The sequence below is a fragment of the Stomoxys calcitrans genome, chromosome 2, assembly GCF_963082655.1.
Source record: "Stomoxys calcitrans chromosome 2, idStoCalc2.1, whole genome shotgun sequence".
NCBI lineage: Eukaryota > Metazoa > Arthropoda > Insecta > Diptera > Muscidae > Stomoxys > Stomoxys calcitrans.
Window position 1 is genome coordinate 211,664,442 of NC_081553.1, and position 19,357 is coordinate 211,683,798.

Genomic DNA, 19,357 nt, shown 5'->3' on the forward strand with positions numbered 1-19,357 from the left:
ACTTGGTTTGGATGTTGGCGATAATAGTAGAAGTCATTGTGCACAATTTCACCCAAATAGGATAAGAATTGCACCCTTAAGGGGCTTAAGAAGTAACATCGGAGATCGGTTTATGAGGGAGCTATATTAGGTTATAAACCGATTCAGAATTTGGCACGTATGTTAAATGTCATAGGAGAAGCTTAGGTTAGGTTAGAGTGGCAGTCCTTTACAGACTCACTAAGACTGTTTTAAATCCATTGTGATACCACAGTAGTGACAGACCAAGGCTTCTGACTGGAATCGAACCCACGACCCCTGCACTGATAATCTAAGCACGCAACCAACTCGGCTACCGGGGCGCCCACATCGGTTTATGTGGGAGCTATATTAGGTTATAGGAGAAGTCGTGGTGTGAAATTTCAGCCAAATGGGATAAGAACTTCTCTAGACGCTCAATAATTATAATCGGGTGATGGTTTTATATGGGAGTTGTATTGGGTTTTGAACATATTCGGACCATACTTGCCACATCTGTTGAGTGTCATCGAAAACGTCATAGTACAAACTTTCATCCAAATCGGATAAGAATTGGGCTCTCTAGAGGCTCAAGAAATATAATCGGGAGATCGGCAGGTATAGGAGTTATATCTAAATATGGACCGATACCCCAACCGACCTGTACTAATAAGAGGTATTTGTGCAAAATTTCAAGCACCCAGTTTTACTTCTTCGAAAGTTAGCGTTCTTTCTACACACGGGCAGACTTAGAATGTCAAGATGGTCAGTGTGTGTTGCGTTGAAAAATGCAACTCTGCAAACAAATGTCAAAAAAGCATAGCGCAAAAGTTAATCAATTTTAACTTTGAAGCCTAAAAACACTACTTCACTTATGGCAACACAGAATGACGTTCGATTTCAACCGTCAAACTTGAAAATTCTTAACGTTTTGCGAAATGGAAAAAGTTTATTGTAATTTAACCTTAGAAAAACTATTGGGTTGCCCAAAAAGTTATTGCGGATTTTTCATATAGTCGGTGTTGACAAATTTTTTCACAGCTTGTGACTCTGTAATTGCATTATTTCTTCTGTCAGTTATCAGCTGTTACTTTTAGCTTGCTTTAGAAAAAAAGTGTAAAAAAAGTATATTTGATTAAAGTTCATTCTAAGTTTTATTAAAAATGCATTTACTTTCTTTTAAAAAATCCGCAATTACTTTTTGGGCAACCCAATAGTTGCCATCAAGACCGATCTTCAGCTTTAGGGTCTAAAAGCCATAAAAGGCGCATTTACGTATTCTCCGATTTTTGCTGAAATTTAAAACAAAACAAATTTGTCAACTGACAACACAATGGAACTAAGTTTGCCATCCATAATCGACCCATTAATAAGACCTCAACTGGGATTTATTGAATAATACACAAGTATATATTTTTTGGTTTTACACTAATATTTTATTTTGTTGTTGTTTTTTTCTGTTTGTTAAGTGTTATTTTTGTTTATAATTCATAATCGATTTCATGCTCCCGGGTAAGGAGTATTGCAATATGTTATTTTGTTGTTGTTAATTTTCTTTTCCAAAATGGTAGTGTTTTTTTAGTCGTTTGCAAGTTAATGTCGAATAGTTTTATTATTATTTTTTTTTTGTTTTAAATGAATTTCCGAAAAAGTTAATTTATACTTTTTTTTTATACATGTTTTAATGTTTTGATGTTAATCTTGTCTGTAAATATTGTAATAAAAAACGGATGAAAAATACCATTGCAATCAGAATTAGTAAACGGTTCAAATCAAGTATGTATGTATGTTAGTATGTATGTTTGAATGTAGGAAAGGAGGGATAGGGGAAAGGATTGTTATAATTAAAGCTGTGTCAAACAATATGATGTTTTTTTTCTGTTTGGCAACTCCTCTCAACGTTGGCAATTGAAATTGAACTTTGTTTTAAATGTATAGACAGAAAAATTGTTATGTATTTTTATTTGGTTTAAATTGGTTTAGGAGGGCCGTAGAAGTTTAGGGTATGTATGTACTTGTATGTATGTTTTATCATCTTGTTACTAGTGTAGGCTATATTTATAAATGGTTTACATTGTTTATGTTTTTTTTCGTTTCGTTTGTTTTCAATTTATTAAAGAATGAACTTAAATACGCTTAGAACTAAACATAAAGAGACAATTATTTTATGTTATTTATATTAACAACAAATAAATATAAAATCAACATTTTAAAAAAAGGTGCTTTTTAATGTTTAAAACGACGAAAAAATAAGGCTTGAAGCTTTAAAATTAGAGATTCTTATATGAAAAAAAAAACATCCGTTAAAAATATAAAATGTACAATCAATAAGTTTGCTACAAAATATTATTTTTTGTTTTGTTATCTAAAAAAAAATGATCTAAATTAATATTTGCATTTGCAAGTCGAGAACAACACTTAATAAAAAATAAGTGTTTTTGCCTTTTTGTTTTTGTTAGTCAAAATTTTGTTTTAAGGATACAGTCATGTTTGCAATTAAAAGATTTTTTGTTTTTTATGTTTTATGTTTTTGTATTTGTTTTGTTACAGCATTAATTTCAAAATGAACAAAAGACTGGATATAAAGCAAAAACGAATTAGATAAGCATGTCCTTTATCCTCTCTGTAGATTTTAGAGAAGTTTACCAAATGGTTTTAACTAAAATCATGTGCCATATTTTTTAAAGATTTGTTTATTGTACACTTTTTTCACATACCTATATAATATGTCATTGTTATGATTAGAAAGCAGTTATATTTTCTTGATGATCTAAATATGAAGTTCAATGCGATTCCCTTTGGTCAAAAAATGTATTAGAAGTGTCGAAAGCAGTTTTTTTTTTTTTCTGTAAACGGTTACAGAAATATTTAGTTTTGTATTGAATGATTCTTGATCGATCGAAGCTGGTGCGTAAACCCGGGCGATTCGGTAGTAGAAATAGAAAAATGTAACTTTTCCCTTGATGAGTGGGCATAATTCCACTCATTTCAATGAGTGCGGCCCATGAACATTCCACTAAGGAACTGGGGCAAACTTCTCACATATCAATGAGTGTTGTCCGATTCAATTTTAAGCTCAATGATAAGAGACCTTCTTTTTTATAGACGAGTCCGAAAGGCGTGCCGCAGTGCGAAAAGTTTTTGCATGGCATAGTACCTCACAAATGTCAACAGCATTACGAGGGCATAATCACCGCTGAATTTTTTTTCTGATGCTCTCGATAGAATTTGAACCAAGGCATTCAGCGTCATAGTCGAACATGATAACTTCTGCGCTACTGTGACCTTAGACTGTCTGACCATAATCCGCTAATGCAGGCGGAGATACGGGCGATCACGGAATGTGTGAGGGGTATGGCGTTAACGCGAAATAGTCAATCATGAACACCTTTAGCGACAATCAGCGTTACCGTTGTGCCACTTTAGTATCAAATTTGACACTTTTTTGGACGATGCCACATGTGTGCCATTTTTTTTGTTGTGCTACTTAATATCATACATTTTGAGTTTTTGGGCCACTTTTCCACATTTCAAAAATTATTTCGCTATTGTTTGTTTTCACCATTAAATAACCATGGTACATAGTTCAAATCTTGACGTGAGTGTCTAAAGTTTATCCAGCGGTGGTACTCACCTCATCATTGCTGACGACACATCATCAAATAGAAGATTTTTACAAAGAGGTGTCGCGTAGCAGCAATCAGTTCAGAGTAGAAATTGAGGGTTATTGGGTTAAATCATGAATATTTATAGGAAAATTTCCATGTGCAACTATTCAGACCTTCCCATTGGGGTCATTCTCACTTCATCATTTACCATGTAGCTAATCGAAATAATGATCGTGTGTATACTATGTCGACCGTTCTGAGTATGCTTAGAGATTGAGTATGCCGCTCGAGATTTTCCAATCATTGATATTTTAAAAGCTTGCTCTCCGTATCTTGATGCAAATTTGCAAATTCACATTCTTGTCGAGTATGGTTGAACAAAGAAATTCATTCAGAAATTCTGTTGCTGTCCGTCCGTCTGCCAAAGACCTATTTTCCGAATCTGCATCGCTTTTTTTACCCTCCACCACAGAATTGGGTATACCAATTTTGTTATTCCATTAGTAACCCCACGAGATATTCGTCCAAGACCCCATAAAGTATATATATTCTTGATCGTCATGACGTTCTAAGTTGATCTAAGCATGCCCGTCTGTATGTCGAAAGCACGCTAACACTCGAAGGAGTAAAGCTAGTCGCTTGAAATTTTGAACATATACTTCTTATATATGTTCACGGTTGGGATTGTAAACGGGCTATATCGGTCAATGTTTTGATATAGCTGCCATATAAACCGATCTGGGATCTTGACTTCTTGAGCCACTAAAGGACGCAATTCTTATCCGATTTGGCTGAAATTTAGCATGTTTCTAATAACTGTGCAATGTGTGGTCCATAACCTGATATAGGTGCCACATAAACCGATCTGGGATCTTGACTTCTTGAGCCACTAGAGGACGGTTTAAGTCTTAAGCTGCTGGAGACCAAATCCTTATTAATTTGGCTGAAATTGTCTATATGATTATTGAAGTACATCTACTACTATGGCCTTCAATAATCATGGCATGGTCTGCAGAGAACTTGGAGTACATAGTGGAGGGCATATACGAATAGGCTTAACCGAACTTTACGCTCCTTTTTTGTGCCCCTTTTTGAAATATTTCAACGGTAACGCTGGCGACAATAGATAGCCTTTTATAAAATGCAGAAAGGTGAGGTCACAGATGGTCATAGAGTGTAAAAAGAAGAGTAATGCCTTTTTTGAGCAGTGAAACAGTCGGTTGAACGACGAAACTAATTTGGCGAAATCGGGATCATTTAAAGACGAGGCTAATACTGAAAGGATGTAAGAAGAAGATCAGTATAGCTTCCATTATCATTACAGGGATCATTTATGCAGAATACGAGGGCTGCTGTATATATTTCTGGCCTAGGCAACGCTAAGTGTTGCCAGGTGCAAATTGAGATTTGTATTGGAAAGCTTGTCATTTTGACGTACGAATGTTCCCAAAAAAGTTCACGGATGGTCTTGGAGTGTAAAAAAGGAGATTAACGACTTTTTTTAGGGTGGCACGATTCGCATCGTTTGGTTGCCGTGTCACAGAGGATTGAGGAAAAAATCAAAGGACAGACGAATTGGCCGAAAGTGGCACCAGAGGACTGTCATCAGTAAACATGGTGAATGCAAAAATTTTCAGGGCGACGAACGCGCTTGTAGTACTGCGGTACAATGAAACAGTCGGTTGGATCACGAAATTCCTATGGCGAAATCGGGATCGTGTGAAGACGAGGCTAATACTGAAATGATGTAAGAAGATCAGTATAGCTTCCGTTATCATTACGGAACACATAGGACTAAGGGTTCATTTATACAGAATACGAGGGCTGCTGTATATATTTCTGGCCTAGTCACCGCTAAGTGTTGCCAGTTGAAATATGAGATTCCCATTGGAAAGTTTGACATTTTCCAGCATAATCGTACTTAGAACGTTTTGACGTATGAACGTTCCCAAAAACATTCGCACACGGCATCAATGCTCTTTGCTACTATTGCCGTTTTCGGCGGCCTTCACCGAATTCGTCTTTGAGCACGATTGAATTCATTAAGTCAATTTTTCAAATTGTATAAGATGGATGCCACCGTAGACATAGGCGTGTCCGTCTATGACGCTGAATGATCTTCGCCCTTAAGCCTAGTACTGCCTTCGACTTTTCACACGAACAACTGTCAAAACACACTTTAAAAAAATGATGACGAAGATAATGCCAACACATTCCGTACAAGTGGTACTGAGTTGTATGGGCAAAATAGTAGCGACATGTCGCTGCATCAGGATAAATTTCGCACAATTTTAATTGCAATATAATTAAATGCTCACGAAATGGACCGAATTAACTCTGCTTCAGTACAGTTGTCTTTGTTGTGTGTTGTTGTTTGACTTTTTTTGTGATCTGACCAAGAAAAGAGCCCTTCGGATTTCACAATAATTTAATAGGTATTCTCGGAGTGAATGAAGCCAGTATTAGGCTTAGAAGGCAAAAAAAAACTTGAAAATAAATACTGTTATGTACTTTTTTTTAATTTTTGATGATGAAGAAACGACAAAGGGGTAATTGATTGGAATTACATTCTGCAAAATTTTTTTTTGTTAAAATTAATACGTTTGAACACAAACGGAGGGGAAGAATCTCAAAAAAAAATGTTTAAAAAAAATGTTGAAAATGTATCCACATTCTCTATCATTTTTATGAAATATTTGCTGGCGGGCCACAAATGTTTCATGGGTCGATTACGGATAGCAACCAACGTTGAGTTGAGGGGTTGTCGGAGAAGTCAACAAAAATAAAAACGTATACTATGTATGGCAACTTTTGTCAATTGAAGTTGGTAATAGTGTTTTGGCAGTCCCGCAGCAAAAAAATGTGTAAAAAATAAATAAACCACCACAAACTATGCTTGTGAAATACCATGAATAAACATTTTTGCCCATATTTACAAAATATAAAGTAGCTTTAAAGTAGGATGACGGATTTTCTTTATAGAACTGTCAAATAAACCTACTATGAAACTCTTAAGTTATGTGAATACCGCTAATTTTGACAGATAGTGCACTTAATATTTTGTTGTTAGCCAACTGCCAATACCTGTAAATGAATATATAATGGGTTTGCCTCAATTTTTTCTAAAATCAAAAATTTTTAATTTCTGGAAATTTTAACCATGGTGAAGTACACCAACATATTTGTAATAAACAAACAAATGAACAATTTGAAAACAAAAAAAATATTAATTTCCTTTTAAATGCACTGCTTATTTTTACTAATAAAAACAACAGAGCAACTACAAAACAAAGGTTGCTGAAAATCCCATTTTTAGCAACTGGCATTAGCAACTTCAGTTGAAAGTTGCCATCCGTAATGCAAATTTGTCAACTGACAAAGTAAGTGAACTATTGTTACCATCCATAAACGAGACATTCATTTTCCGTGATTCCCTTCCAAACTGCATCTAACTTGGGGTTAGTTCTATTGTGTCGATTAAAATCTCAAATTGGTAATTGTAATTGTTTTGTGGTAATTGTATCCTTCCTGAAGCCAGCGTTTACCTATAATTAACCAAAAAGGAAAATCAATGTTAATTTGCATATTTGTTTCAAAAACTACACAGCAATCAAAATCAGCTGATTGACGAAAAATTCTTTTTTTTGCCAACTGACAGCTTCAGCCGGTTGTGTAGTTGCCACTTATAATATAACATGCAATGCAATTTTACTAGGGTTGCCATCAGCAAACAACCCACCCATATGTTCAATTAATTTCAATGCATCAAAGAGACAGTAGTACACTACGATAAAGGACAAGTTTTCCATTTGGTTTATAAATTTGTGTGGCTGGCTTTTTATCTGCTTAGAAATGTTGCTACTCAATAAAGAACAAAAAAATGGGATTTATAAATAACGCTCATGATACACATAATTATAATTGTAATAGTAATAATTATAATAATTTGTTTTAATAGCTTAAAACTAGAGGAAATTTGTGTGTTTAGAGTTAAGTTTTTTTTTTGTCATTTAAAGAAAAACCAAACAAAACAAAAAAAAAAGATTATTATTGTTGCGTTAAGTAGTTTCTTTTATGTAGCCTTTTCTTTTCTTTTTATGTTTATAATAAAACATTACAAAAACGTTTTTTTTGTATAGGGGAGGTTGTCTATTTATGATTGATTGATTACTCGAATTTATGTTTTTTTTTTATACATAACTTTGTCGTCTTAATATTAAATTATGCTTTTTTATGTTATTTTTATCTTCTTAATAGTAGTATATAAAGAATAATTATTATTGTGTTTTGTTGTTGTAATATTTTGTTTTATATGTTACTTGTAAATACATTCACTTTTTTCCATTGGATATTTCTTTATGGTATAAATGGTGTTGTTTTTAGATGTTATTTGTTTTTTGGGGAGGATTTGTTGTTGTTGAATCCCCCGTTTATATTTAGTTTTTTTTTGTTTTTATTAATTATCAAGTTTATATTTAAATGTTAACAGCTGATGCAAGGTTATTAAAGGTGGTGGTGTTTTTTGTTTTATTTTGTGGCTGTGTTTGATTGCCAAATTTTCACGCTGTATTATTTTTCAAATGTAAAAGTTTCACTTTAAGTTCAGCAAATGTTGGTCGTTTGGCAGGATTTAGGTCCCATGCTTGTCTCATCATTTCATAGATTTCTGGAGGACAGCCTTCAGGTGCTTCCATTTTGTAACCAACTTCAACATGTTTCACCACATCGGTTAAAGGCTTGTAAAAAAAGGAAACAATGGAAGGAAAAATATTTAAATATGTTAAAATAAAAAAAGCGTAAAAGCGTTAGGCGTTAGGTTTGCCCCAGCCGATTAACCCACTATGACCCAATTCATCACTATGTGCAAATATTTTTGCAAACTAAATCAGAAATAAGGCTGTCAGGGTTTCGAAAAATCAGATGGAGTGTCGGCCTATTTTGGGGGTTTATTTATTATGGACCTTTGGAAGTTTATTTATCAACGCTGAAAAAATTGTCTGATGTGTTCGCTAGAATTCGAACTTAGGCTTTCAGCGTCATAGACGGAATACTAATCTCTGTGATACGGTGGCCTCACTCCATAGGAGCGGCGATAAAATTGCGCACGCTGTGCCACTATGCCCTTTTTTGCTTTTGTCAAAGGTTTCAAGATTTTAAATAGAAAAGGGTTACGGGGCTTTGGCATAAAGACCAAATTCTAATTGTGGTCAAGTATGGGGTAATGTCAGAAGAAGAGTTCACCACTTAATGTATTAGTATCACAATTTTTCCAGTACTTACAATTCTAGGATAAGGAACACGACCAAAAGAATATATCTCCCACAACAGTATACCAAAACTCCACATGTCGGATTTATTGGAAAATCGCTAAAAGAGAAAAAAAGCATAATGTTAAATTTCTAAAAGAAAACGAGGTAATATATTATCTTACCCAATTTTTCAAGGCCTCGGGCGCTGTCCATTTTATTGGCAATTTTCCAACATCTAAGTTATAGCACTCTTCACGTGCCAAACCAAAATCGGATACTTTGGCCACACAATCTTCGGAAATTAGAACATTACGAGCGGCCAAATCACGATGAACAACCTTTTTAGCTTCCAAATATTCCATACCCGAAGCCGTGTCACTAAAAAATTGCAACAAAAGAAATGTTAAATGCAAAGAAAAAGAAAAGAGAAAAGACAGCGTAGACTTACTAAGCAAAATTTATTTGATCTTTCTTAGTTATGTGCTGTCGTCCCCGCGATCTTAAATAATCAACCAGTGATCCTTTGCTCATATATTCAGTAACCAGATAAATGTGTTTGCTAGTAAATACTAAGCCAATGAACTTTACAAGATTTTCATGTTCCAATGTTCTATAATTAACACAAAAAAAAAATAGAAATGAAAGTCCACCTTCATATATGTATCTCAGGGAGATATTCAACTTACGTCATAACAGAAGCCTCGGCCAAAAACTTTTGTACAGCTCCCTCATCCTTCAACATTTTAACAGCCACTTTTTCATTGCGTAAAATACCCAACATAACATCACCGAATTCACCTTTACCTATACTCTCACGCAATTGCAGATCCGCTTCGGGTATAACCCAACCCTTATCGATAAAATCTTTTGAATTGATGCAATACTCCTGTTTTCCCTGTTTCGGTAGACATTTTATCAGTTGGGTGCACAGACCATCAGCATCTGCTTCATAATGCTGGCATAATAAACAATTAATTAAAAAAATTCAATTTAATCCTTTTTGGGTGTTTTTTGTTTTTCAATAAACACTTACCGCTACTAGTTGACCCAAATTCTCGAAATATTCTTCATCGTCAATGGTCAATTTATTCTCCAAATATTTCACACGATAATGCTCAACTTTACCCTGAAAACACACACAAAGTGTATAGTCTCCGGGAAAATTTGTGGATTCCCGCACCAGAAAGAGTCCATCTTCACGGGGCTGCAATAAGTGTTCGGCTTCGTCTCTTGTTATGCTGCCATGAAACCATCTGCAAAGGTATTTTGTAAGTTTCACAAAATAAATTAGCAAAAATGCAGGTCAACCATGAGTATAAATCATCAGAATTCCTATGCAAAATATGTTTTCAATGGATTATGAATATGGAAAAATTAATAAAAGTGACTTTCTAGACCTTATTCGTTTATTATTTTGGTAATTACCTAGGCCTTCGTTTAGTTAATCTTTTTTTATAGTACCGTTAGAGATCATGTGTTTTGATTGGCAGTTACATAGTTGCCAACTTAGTTAATATTAGTTGAGTTGGCAATTTCAACGTTTGATAAAGTCGTTTGTTTTTGCATAATCAACAAACATTTCTCTTCTCTTCTTTCTATTTGAGAGATTAAAATATCAAAATGTTTTAAGATTTAAGGTCAGATAATTTGTTCGATTATTGATTAATTGATCTATCTATGACAGTGTGTTCATACTAGGAGTTTAACACTCATTTTTAGCTGAAGTATTTTCATACCCACCACCATAGGATAGGGGGTATATATAAAGGGTGATTTTTTTGAGGTTAGGATTTTCATGCATTAGTATTTGACAGATCACGTGGGATTTCAGACATGGTGTCAAAGAGAAAGATGCTCAGTATGCTTTGACATTTCATCATGAATAGACTTACTAACGAGCAACGCTTGCAAATCATTGAATTTTATTACCAAAATCAGTGTTCGGTTCGAAATGTGTTCATTCACCGTAACGTTGCGTCCAACAGCATCTTTGAAAAAATACGGTCCAATGATTCCACCAGCGTACAAACCACACCAAACAGTGCATTTTTCGGGATGCATGGGCAGTTCTTGAACGGCTTCTGGTTGCTCTTCACTCCAAGTGCGGCAATTTTGCTTATTTACGTAGCCATTCAACCAGAAATGAGCCTCATCGCTGAACAAAATTTGTCAAAATTTGAACACATTTCGAACCGAACACTGATTTTGGTAATAAAATTCAATGATTTGCAAGCGTTGCTCGTTAGTAAGTCTATTCATGATGAAATGTCAAAGCATACTGAGCATCTTTCTCTTTGACACCATGTCTGAAATCCCACGTGATCTGTCAAATACTAATGCATGAAAATCCTAACCTCAAAAAAATCACCCTTTACTTCATTATTCATCGTCCTGTAATTCAAAGACGATCTAATGATGTCCGTGTGTCTGTCTTTCTGTCCGTCTGGCTGTCTGTAAGTTATAACCTGATTTCGACCGATATGGCGATTTAGGAACTTAAGCCGACAAAAGCCTCATCTATTGGACGATTTCGCTGTAACTTGGAATAGTGAGTTAAATGAGACCCTTTGTCATTTAGACCAAACTCCCGGTAAAGGGTCTTAAAGCCATAAAAGGTTCATTTATTGCCCTTTATGGCCTTAAGACCATAAAGGGCAAATAACGGTAGTCCTCGGCCGAGTACCAATGTTAGCATAGAATAAATGGTAGTTGATATGGTTCCGTAGAAATGCTTGGAATATCAGTTCTATCCCTTCCCTGTCTCCTTCGTCGTGCACCGGATCTCTGTTTTGGTGCCAAGGCACCCACACCTATAGAAGGGGAGGACAACATGCTAGGGTCTGACGCCACCACCGCAGCTGTTGATTCTTTGTATCTTTGTTTGAGTTAATTTCTAGCCTACTCCAAAAAGCTTTAAAATTTCTTCGTAATAGGTAGTACCTATTCCGATATACGGATATTTTTTTTTTTTTGTTTTTCTTTAAGGAACGAAATAAAAACACGTCCGCTCCACTGTTATTAACCGATTTCGCTGAAACTTGGAAAACTGAGTTCTATTAAACCTCTTGACATCCATGCCAAATAAAGTCCCGATCGGAATATATTCAGATATAGCTGCCATAGACCTATGTGCTGATATAGGGTCATAGAACCATAACAGGCGCATTTATAACCCGATTTCGCTGAATTTTTTGTAACTGTGAGTTGTATTGAGCCGCCAGATATCCAAACCAAATATGGTTCAGATCGGAACGTATTCAGATATAGCTGCCATATAGAAGGATCTGCTAATTCAGGGTAATTAGACTATTAAATTTGCATTTTTACCCGATTTCGCTGAAACTGTGACTTTTATAAGGATTCTCGACATCTAAACCAAATAGGTTCAAATCGGCGCATATTTGGATATAACTATGGACATGGTAGTGGAGTTGTAATAAAATAGGCAAATAATTTTATCCATGGTGGTGGGTATCCGGAGTTCGGCACGGCCGAAATTTATACCTTTTACTTATTTTTTTTCATTCATTAATTTTTTTATTAATCAAACATCGCTCACCCGGGCTTTACATTGATATTTACACTAATTTTGTTGGAATGCAAGTGTTAACTCGATTTGGAACCAATGTTTTTAAAGCAGACGTACTAAGTAAAGTAGCTTGGTGGATAAGTAAGGATAGTATGCAGATCTAAACGTAAGATACCATCTCTTATATAGAGTTATGTTGAGGAACATGAGCGTGTTTTATTTTAGTACTATACAATGCAAATCACGGTTTATCGTTTTTTTATCTGTTATCGCATGATATCGATAACTATGCAGTACAACATTGCACCGAAATCCTATCCAGAACATAATTTTACTGGTTAGTAAAAATAAATCAATTGAACCCAAACTGGGTTGTTCTACATGCTCGATACAATTATGTTGAAACGCTGTATCTTGGGTACAATAGAAGCATAGTAAAAAATTAATTGGGTTGTCCTACATGCTCGATACAGCTTAACAATTATGTAGAAATGCTGTATCTTGAGTACAATAGAAGCATAGTAAAAAATTAACCCTTGTTAACCCTAGTCTGTTACAATTGTACCGAAATCACGGTTTATCGTTTTTTTTATCTGTTATCGCATGATATCGATAACTATGCAGTACGGCATTGCACTGAAATCCTATCCAGAATATAATTTTACTGGTTAGTAAAAATAAATCAATTGAACCCAAACTGGGTTGTCCTACATGCTCGATACAGCTTAACAAATATGTTGAAAGGCTTTAACTTGGGTACAATAAAAGCATAGTAAAAATTCATTAGGTTGTCCTACATGGAACTCGATATAACTTAACAATTATTTTGAAAGGCTGTATCTTGGAAACATTAGAAGCATAGAAGAAATTAAACCCTTGTTAACCATAGTCTATTACAATAATAAGTGGTTTTAGTTCATCCATTTTCACTTACGGCATTGCATTGAGTTTAACTTCACATTTTTTGTGCGCCAGTTGTTGATGACCGCCACTGCCAGCATGCAGCGATGAGGCCCCATGATGGTTAGGCGCCATACCAGTCGTTGGCGACAATGATGGTGTGGTCCAGGATTGTGTTGTTGCAGCTGGATTGTTAGTCACTGCGCCATTTATGTCAAAACTATGCAAGGACGTTGTCATACCCGCAGCTGCATTTGTTGTTGGATTCACTAACGATGACGCTTGGCTAGGATGATGTTGTTGGGCAGGGTGTTGCGTATGAAGTAACATGTTACTACCGCCGCCAGCATTTGCCGTTAGGCCCATGCCTTTGGGTGGTAGACCACGTTCGTGCAGCGAAAGTGCACTGTGAGCAGCGTTTAATGAAGACGACATTAGATTGTTGTTGCAATTGTTGGCCGCCACTGCAGCTGAAAGTAATTGCATGTGCTGTTGTTGTTGTTGCTGTGTAACACTGGCTACTGCGGCTGCGGTGACTGAAGATGTTGCCGATGATCCGATAGGAGCAAATGTTGACATTAGAGAGTGTGGCTGTTGTGGATGTTGATTTGGCGATTTGGGTGAATGATTGGCAGCGGCACTTATAACACCACCACCACCGCCGCCGCTGCCAACACCGGTTGCATTTGTTATTAAATTATGACTATTAAGTGCATGCGAGGACAAGTGAATCGCATTGTGATGTTGATTCTAGAATTGAAAAAAAAAGAAAATGATTGGATAACAAGTATGAAATGAGTTGAAAGGTGGGAGCGAATAGAGAGAAATTTTTTTGAAACCAAAAAGTTGTAATTCCCTTTAAATTTAAGATCAAAATTCAATGCATAGCAGTTGTGGTGCTATGCAGTCTTTGAAATCCCAGCTGATGCCCGGCGAATGGAAATTCTCCATTGAGGCTCGGGTGGAGTAGTGCCTCAAACGTCTTGGATACTGGCGAGAGAAGGGAGATCGGTCTGTACGGCCTCTACAATGTCGGGTCCTTTCCAGGGATCATTAGCGAGATCACTCTGCCAATCTTCCAGACATCGGGAACTATTGGGTTGCCCAAAAAGTAATTGCGGATTTTTTTAAAGAAAGTAAATGCATTTTTATTAGAATGAACTTTAATCAAATATACTTTTTTTACACTTTTTTTTCTAAAGCAAGCTAAAAGTAACAGCTGATAACTGACAGAAGAAAGAATGCAATTACAGAGTCACAAGCTGTGAAAAAATTTGTCAACGCCGACTATATGAAAAATCCGCAATTACTTTTTGGGCAACCCAAGAGTGCTCAAAGACAGGTTGAGGACAGTTGTAAGGTACTCAACTCCAGATAGATCCAGATACTTCAGCATCAGTGTAGAGATTCCGTCGGGGTCTAACGCCTTGGATGATTTGGCGCCACGGATGACATTCGTAACTTCGCCCACGGTAAATTGTGATGGTTGTCCATCACAGTTGAAAAGACTCAACTGTTTTTTTATGAGGCACAGTAAAACCCGGACAGCAATGCGTTAACCGAACGAAGCCAGACGAATATGCTTACACTGTTCCTATGCTTCTGTTCGTTTGTCCAATGCCCTTGGGTATAGGAAATTATGTGAGAATGTATGTTGGTGCCCATCTTTTAATAAATGGTGGCGAAAATAAATATTAATAGATGGGGCTTAAATAAATGGTCATTGGGAGAAGATTGACATCGAAATTTAGGGTCACATATTTGGGAAGCTTTCCCAATCCTAAAAATACCCACGAGGTAACATGAGCACCCATAATAGGAATATGGATCACAATATAAATACAGTGGTTATCCCCTCCTAATGCTGGTGACATTTGGGAGGTATTTTGCCATGTAAAAACTTTTCGCCAAAGAGATGTCGCTCTGGTTTGGACTCGGCTATAAAAAGGAGGTCCCTTGTCATTAAGCTTAAAATAGAATCGGACAGCACTTGATTTTTAAAAAGTTTGCCCCAGTTCCTTAATGGATTGTTCATGGGCAAATTTGCATTTGCATAGAAATGTGGTCTAGTGTCATAAGGGGCCGTTTAAAAAGAAAGTAAAGCGGCGCGGGTCGATCCCCGAACTAGGCTTATTAAAGTCATAGCTCCTATTTATACTGATCTTTAGGCACCAATACCATGGTAGCCGGTTGTACGTAGCGGATTGGTCCGGTTGAGTGTTTCATCGACAAGTGCTGCCGCCTCAGTGTACAATACACTGCTACAAGAACAACAGCAACATCTCCAGGCAAAGAATGACTATTAGCACCACACGGGCTGATCTTTATCACGAGAAATATAGCTGGCATCTACTGTTGCGTCCACAGGTTAGGTTAGGTTAAAGTGACAGTCTGCCATCAGACTCACTTAGACGTTATCGTCCATTGTAAAACAACAGGAACATGGGAATGAATAAGCCTTCCAGTTCCTACTATTGAACCATGCAGATCGCTTTAAAAAGCCCTATAACTTGCAAGTGTTCACATCCGTTGAATCAGAAAAGTTCTCAAAGAAATGAGATTCTTAAGTAGAACATCTTCTGTCTGCCAGTACGGGACGCACACACAGCAGATGTTTTATATTTTCTACTTCCTCTATTTCCTCACAACTTCTGCAAAAGTCGTTACTTACAACCTTCAGTCTGTCAAGTATATCTCTAAGAGTGCTTGGAGACTTTCCCTAATCAAAATAGCCAGGTCATCAGCATATGCGATCACTTTTACACCTTTTTATTCTCTAGAGAATAATAAATTGTTGATGGCTATATTCCAAAGAAGAGGAGACAGTGCACTTCCTTGAGTTGTTACTCCACTGACCCGTCTTTTTAGATCCACAAATCCCAGTCGTAATGCATCTTTTAGTAAGTTATTTATAAACATTTTTACGGTAGCGTTGATACCTAGAACCTCCAGCTCCGTCAAGATTGACGTCCGTACATTATTCAAAGCACTTGCAATGTCAAGAAATGGTACCATTGTATATTCCTTGGCAGCGAGAGCATCCTTTATGAAGGCAACCAGGTCGTGAAGGGCTGTTTACTAATACTTAATTTCCAATGAACATTCCATTAAGGAACAGGGGATATTTTCTCATATCAATGAGTGCAGTCCGATGAAAGTTTAAGCTCAATGAAAAACGTCCTCCTTTTTTATGCCGAGTCCGAACGGTGTGTCGCATAGCGACAACACTTGGCAGAGAAGTTTAACATGGCGGAATACCTAACAAAAAGCCAGCATTAGTAAAGGGATAACCACCGCTGAACATTTTGTTGAAGTTCTCGCCGGGATTTGAACCTAGGCGTTCGCCGTCATAGGCGGACATGATCACCTCTGCGCCACGGTAGCCTCCAAAAATAGTTTGAATGTAAAATACAAATTTGGGCGAAGTGTCTAGAGGGACCAACCCACCCTAAGGACATTAGGACTCTGGCCTCTACATTTGGGGCAAGTGTCATAAGATGCCGTTTAAATAGAAATAGCAGCGGTGTGGACCGATTCCCAGTTAGCATTCCTGAATTCATAGCTGTCATTTAGACCGATCTCCCGGTTTAAAGTCTTAAGTCCATAATATAGGCAGTTATGTATGTTATTACCCGATTTCGCCTTCTTTTGAATCAAGATTTGTATATTACCCCTCGATATCTGTGCCAAATATGGTCTATAACCCACAAAAGGTCCATTTATAACCCGATTTCGTTGACATTTTTGAATTGTGTGGTCTAGATTAAACCATATTTGGATTCATATATGACCGGGCGAACATAAACTCCATTTGGCTTGTTCATTAACAGAATATTAAAAATTGTAAAGTTAAAAATGCTTAAAAAAACTGCACTATAAAAAATTAAAAATTATATAATGGCTTAGCAGGTAATAAAAAGAGAGAGAGAGCGAGATTGTATTTATTTCATATAATTTGCATTATTACCACGTTGTTATGATGCGATGTCGTTGATAAATTGGCTGATTGTGCTACAATATGGGGCTGGGATTGGCTAAATTGTTGCTGTAGGGTAATATTGCTGGTGATGATACCACCGCTGCTGCCGCCGCCACCACCGCCAACTCCACTACCACTGCCAACACCGCTGTTGTTAATTAGCAAATTGTTGGGATTTGTTGTTCCAGCCGCTGTTGCTGGCTGCGGTGCTGGTCTCTTATTATGACGCAAGGGAGCTGTAGGTGGCATTTGATGCCCTGTTGATTGTAAAAACCATGGATCACCGCCCGTACTTGATGTTGCTACTGTTACTGTTGGCTGAGAGAAACCGCGATGATGACCAACCACTGTTGTTTGTCCGTTCTGTGTAGCAGTTGCGTGACTATTCATAACGGTCGTATTTGCATTACAATGCGCAGCAGAGGGCTGCGATAGGATATCGTTGTTGCTGCTACTACTGCTGCTGTTATGGCAGCTATTCCCTGTGAGCTCTTTTACTCCGGAAGTTTGTTGTACAACTGCAGCGTCCTTGGTTGTCGTAGTCGTCGTTAATGCAGTTTCGTTGGTGTCAACTTTTGTTGTCTCCTTCGACACTGTGTATGTGGAGTATTTGGCTTCTAGATTCTTCTTATCTACATCAGTTGCATTTAGTTTGGCAATGTCCTTATAAGTACGACTATTACTATGTGTTGAATTGGTAGTTGGTTTATTGTTGATGCCTGCTGCCGTTTTATCATGGATGGATTGGGTTTGGTCTTGTGATTTTATATCTATTTGCTTTGTGTGTGAGCTATCTACAACGTCAGATGATATTAATCTGTCACTGAGAGGATTTGCATTTTCCTTGCTATCGGCAATTGCGTCTTCATCTGAAATAAAAGCAGAAAAGAGTAAAAAAAATAATTAGTAAAATTTTTTTCAGCATTTTTCTGAAGTGTTTGGTTAGCAGCAATGAAGGGTTTTTGGTAAAAAAGTGGATTGAAAGTTTATCAAACAAACTAATATCAATTAAAAAAATCCAAATAAATTACCAATCGATGACACCGAAATTTGACTTGTCAGAAAATATCATACCGAATTCTTTCCCCAAAAATAATGCAGCGAAATTTTTCGATTTTTTTAAGGATATCGATTAAAAAATTCTTGTTTACCCCACCTCTCCAAATATCGAAGCTGTAGCATAGAACCGTTATAAAATGAGAGAAAACATGATTTTGGTGTAAACATCATTTAATATGTCCTATTCATGTAAGTACGTACATACACACAACAAATCAATTGTAAATAAAAATCTTGGGAAGTCTATACTAGGAATTTCTTGTTGTAACCTCATTTGTATGTGGAGGTGGCAATCCTAGTCAAGCTCCATATGTGAGCAAGCTCGTTCCGTACATAAATATATTCTTGAGCGCCATTACATTCTAAGTTAATCTGATAATGTCTGCTCGTCCATCAGTCAGTATGATGTCGTACATTCATGTTTTGTTTGATAAGAATCGGTCCATAACCGTATATGACTCCTTTAAGCTCTAGTATTCCGTTCAGTTTTTCGAGCGGAATGCTGTCAAATTTCATATTAAAAAAAACCTTCGGCGAAAGGTTGACTGAAATTGGCAGAAAAGTAGTACTCTGTTTATAGTGAGGAAAATGGCAAAAAACTATTATAGTGGCAACACTTACAACTATTGGCGGCATCATTTTAGTTTGTTTCATTGTTTTCAATGGCACGAATTTCTATATTGATTTGAAAAAAAAAAATATAAAATAGAGAAAACAATAAGTGCAGATAAAGAAACGTTTGTTGGTATGGAAACAAAAACATTTGATTTCTGTCAAATTTCGCTCGCGAAACAATTAAAAATTTTAGCGGCTATTCCGAAAGCAGAATAGAATAGCAACCCTTAAACCGGATCGCCCTGGTGTTGCCATATGACAATGCAAAAGTACACGCAGCTTCTTAACTGTAAAAATGTAACAAATTTTCGTTATTGTATGTATGTTGTTGTTTCTGAAAAGTGCGTCTTTCTAACAAGTGGTCGATTGGTTTTCATATAACAGGGTTGCAAAATTGAAGTTGCTTTAAATGTTGTGTTAA

General features: G+C 36.5%; 1 protein-coding gene across 2 annotated transcripts in view; it reads right to left on the reverse strand.

Annotated features, from left to right (window-relative positions):
- Positions 1–4,699: 4,699 nt before the first annotated feature.
- LOC106089938 (serine-rich adhesin for platelets) overlaps positions 4,700–19,357 on the reverse strand; it is a 43,928-nt gene continuing 29,270 nt past the window's right edge. For both annotated transcript variants that reach the window (XM_013255935.2, XM_013255933.2), the window contains exons 3-10: positions 17,251–18,131; positions 13,318–14,033; positions 9,888–10,107; positions 9,541–9,809; positions 9,303–9,464; positions 9,037–9,232; positions 8,886–8,972; positions 4,700–8,341 (exon numbers count right to left, since the gene is read on the reverse strand). In XM_013255935.2, the coding sequence (XP_013111389.2) occupies positions 8,165–8,341; positions 8,886–8,972; positions 9,037–9,232; positions 9,303–9,464; positions 9,541–9,809; positions 9,888–10,107; positions 13,318–14,033; positions 17,251–18,131 (2,708 nt within the window). In that variant the 3' untranslated portion in view covers positions 4,700–8,164. The remainder of the gene's footprint in view (positions 8,342–8,885; positions 8,973–9,036; positions 9,233–9,302; positions 9,465–9,540; positions 9,810–9,887; positions 10,108–13,317; positions 14,034–17,250; positions 18,132–19,357) is intronic.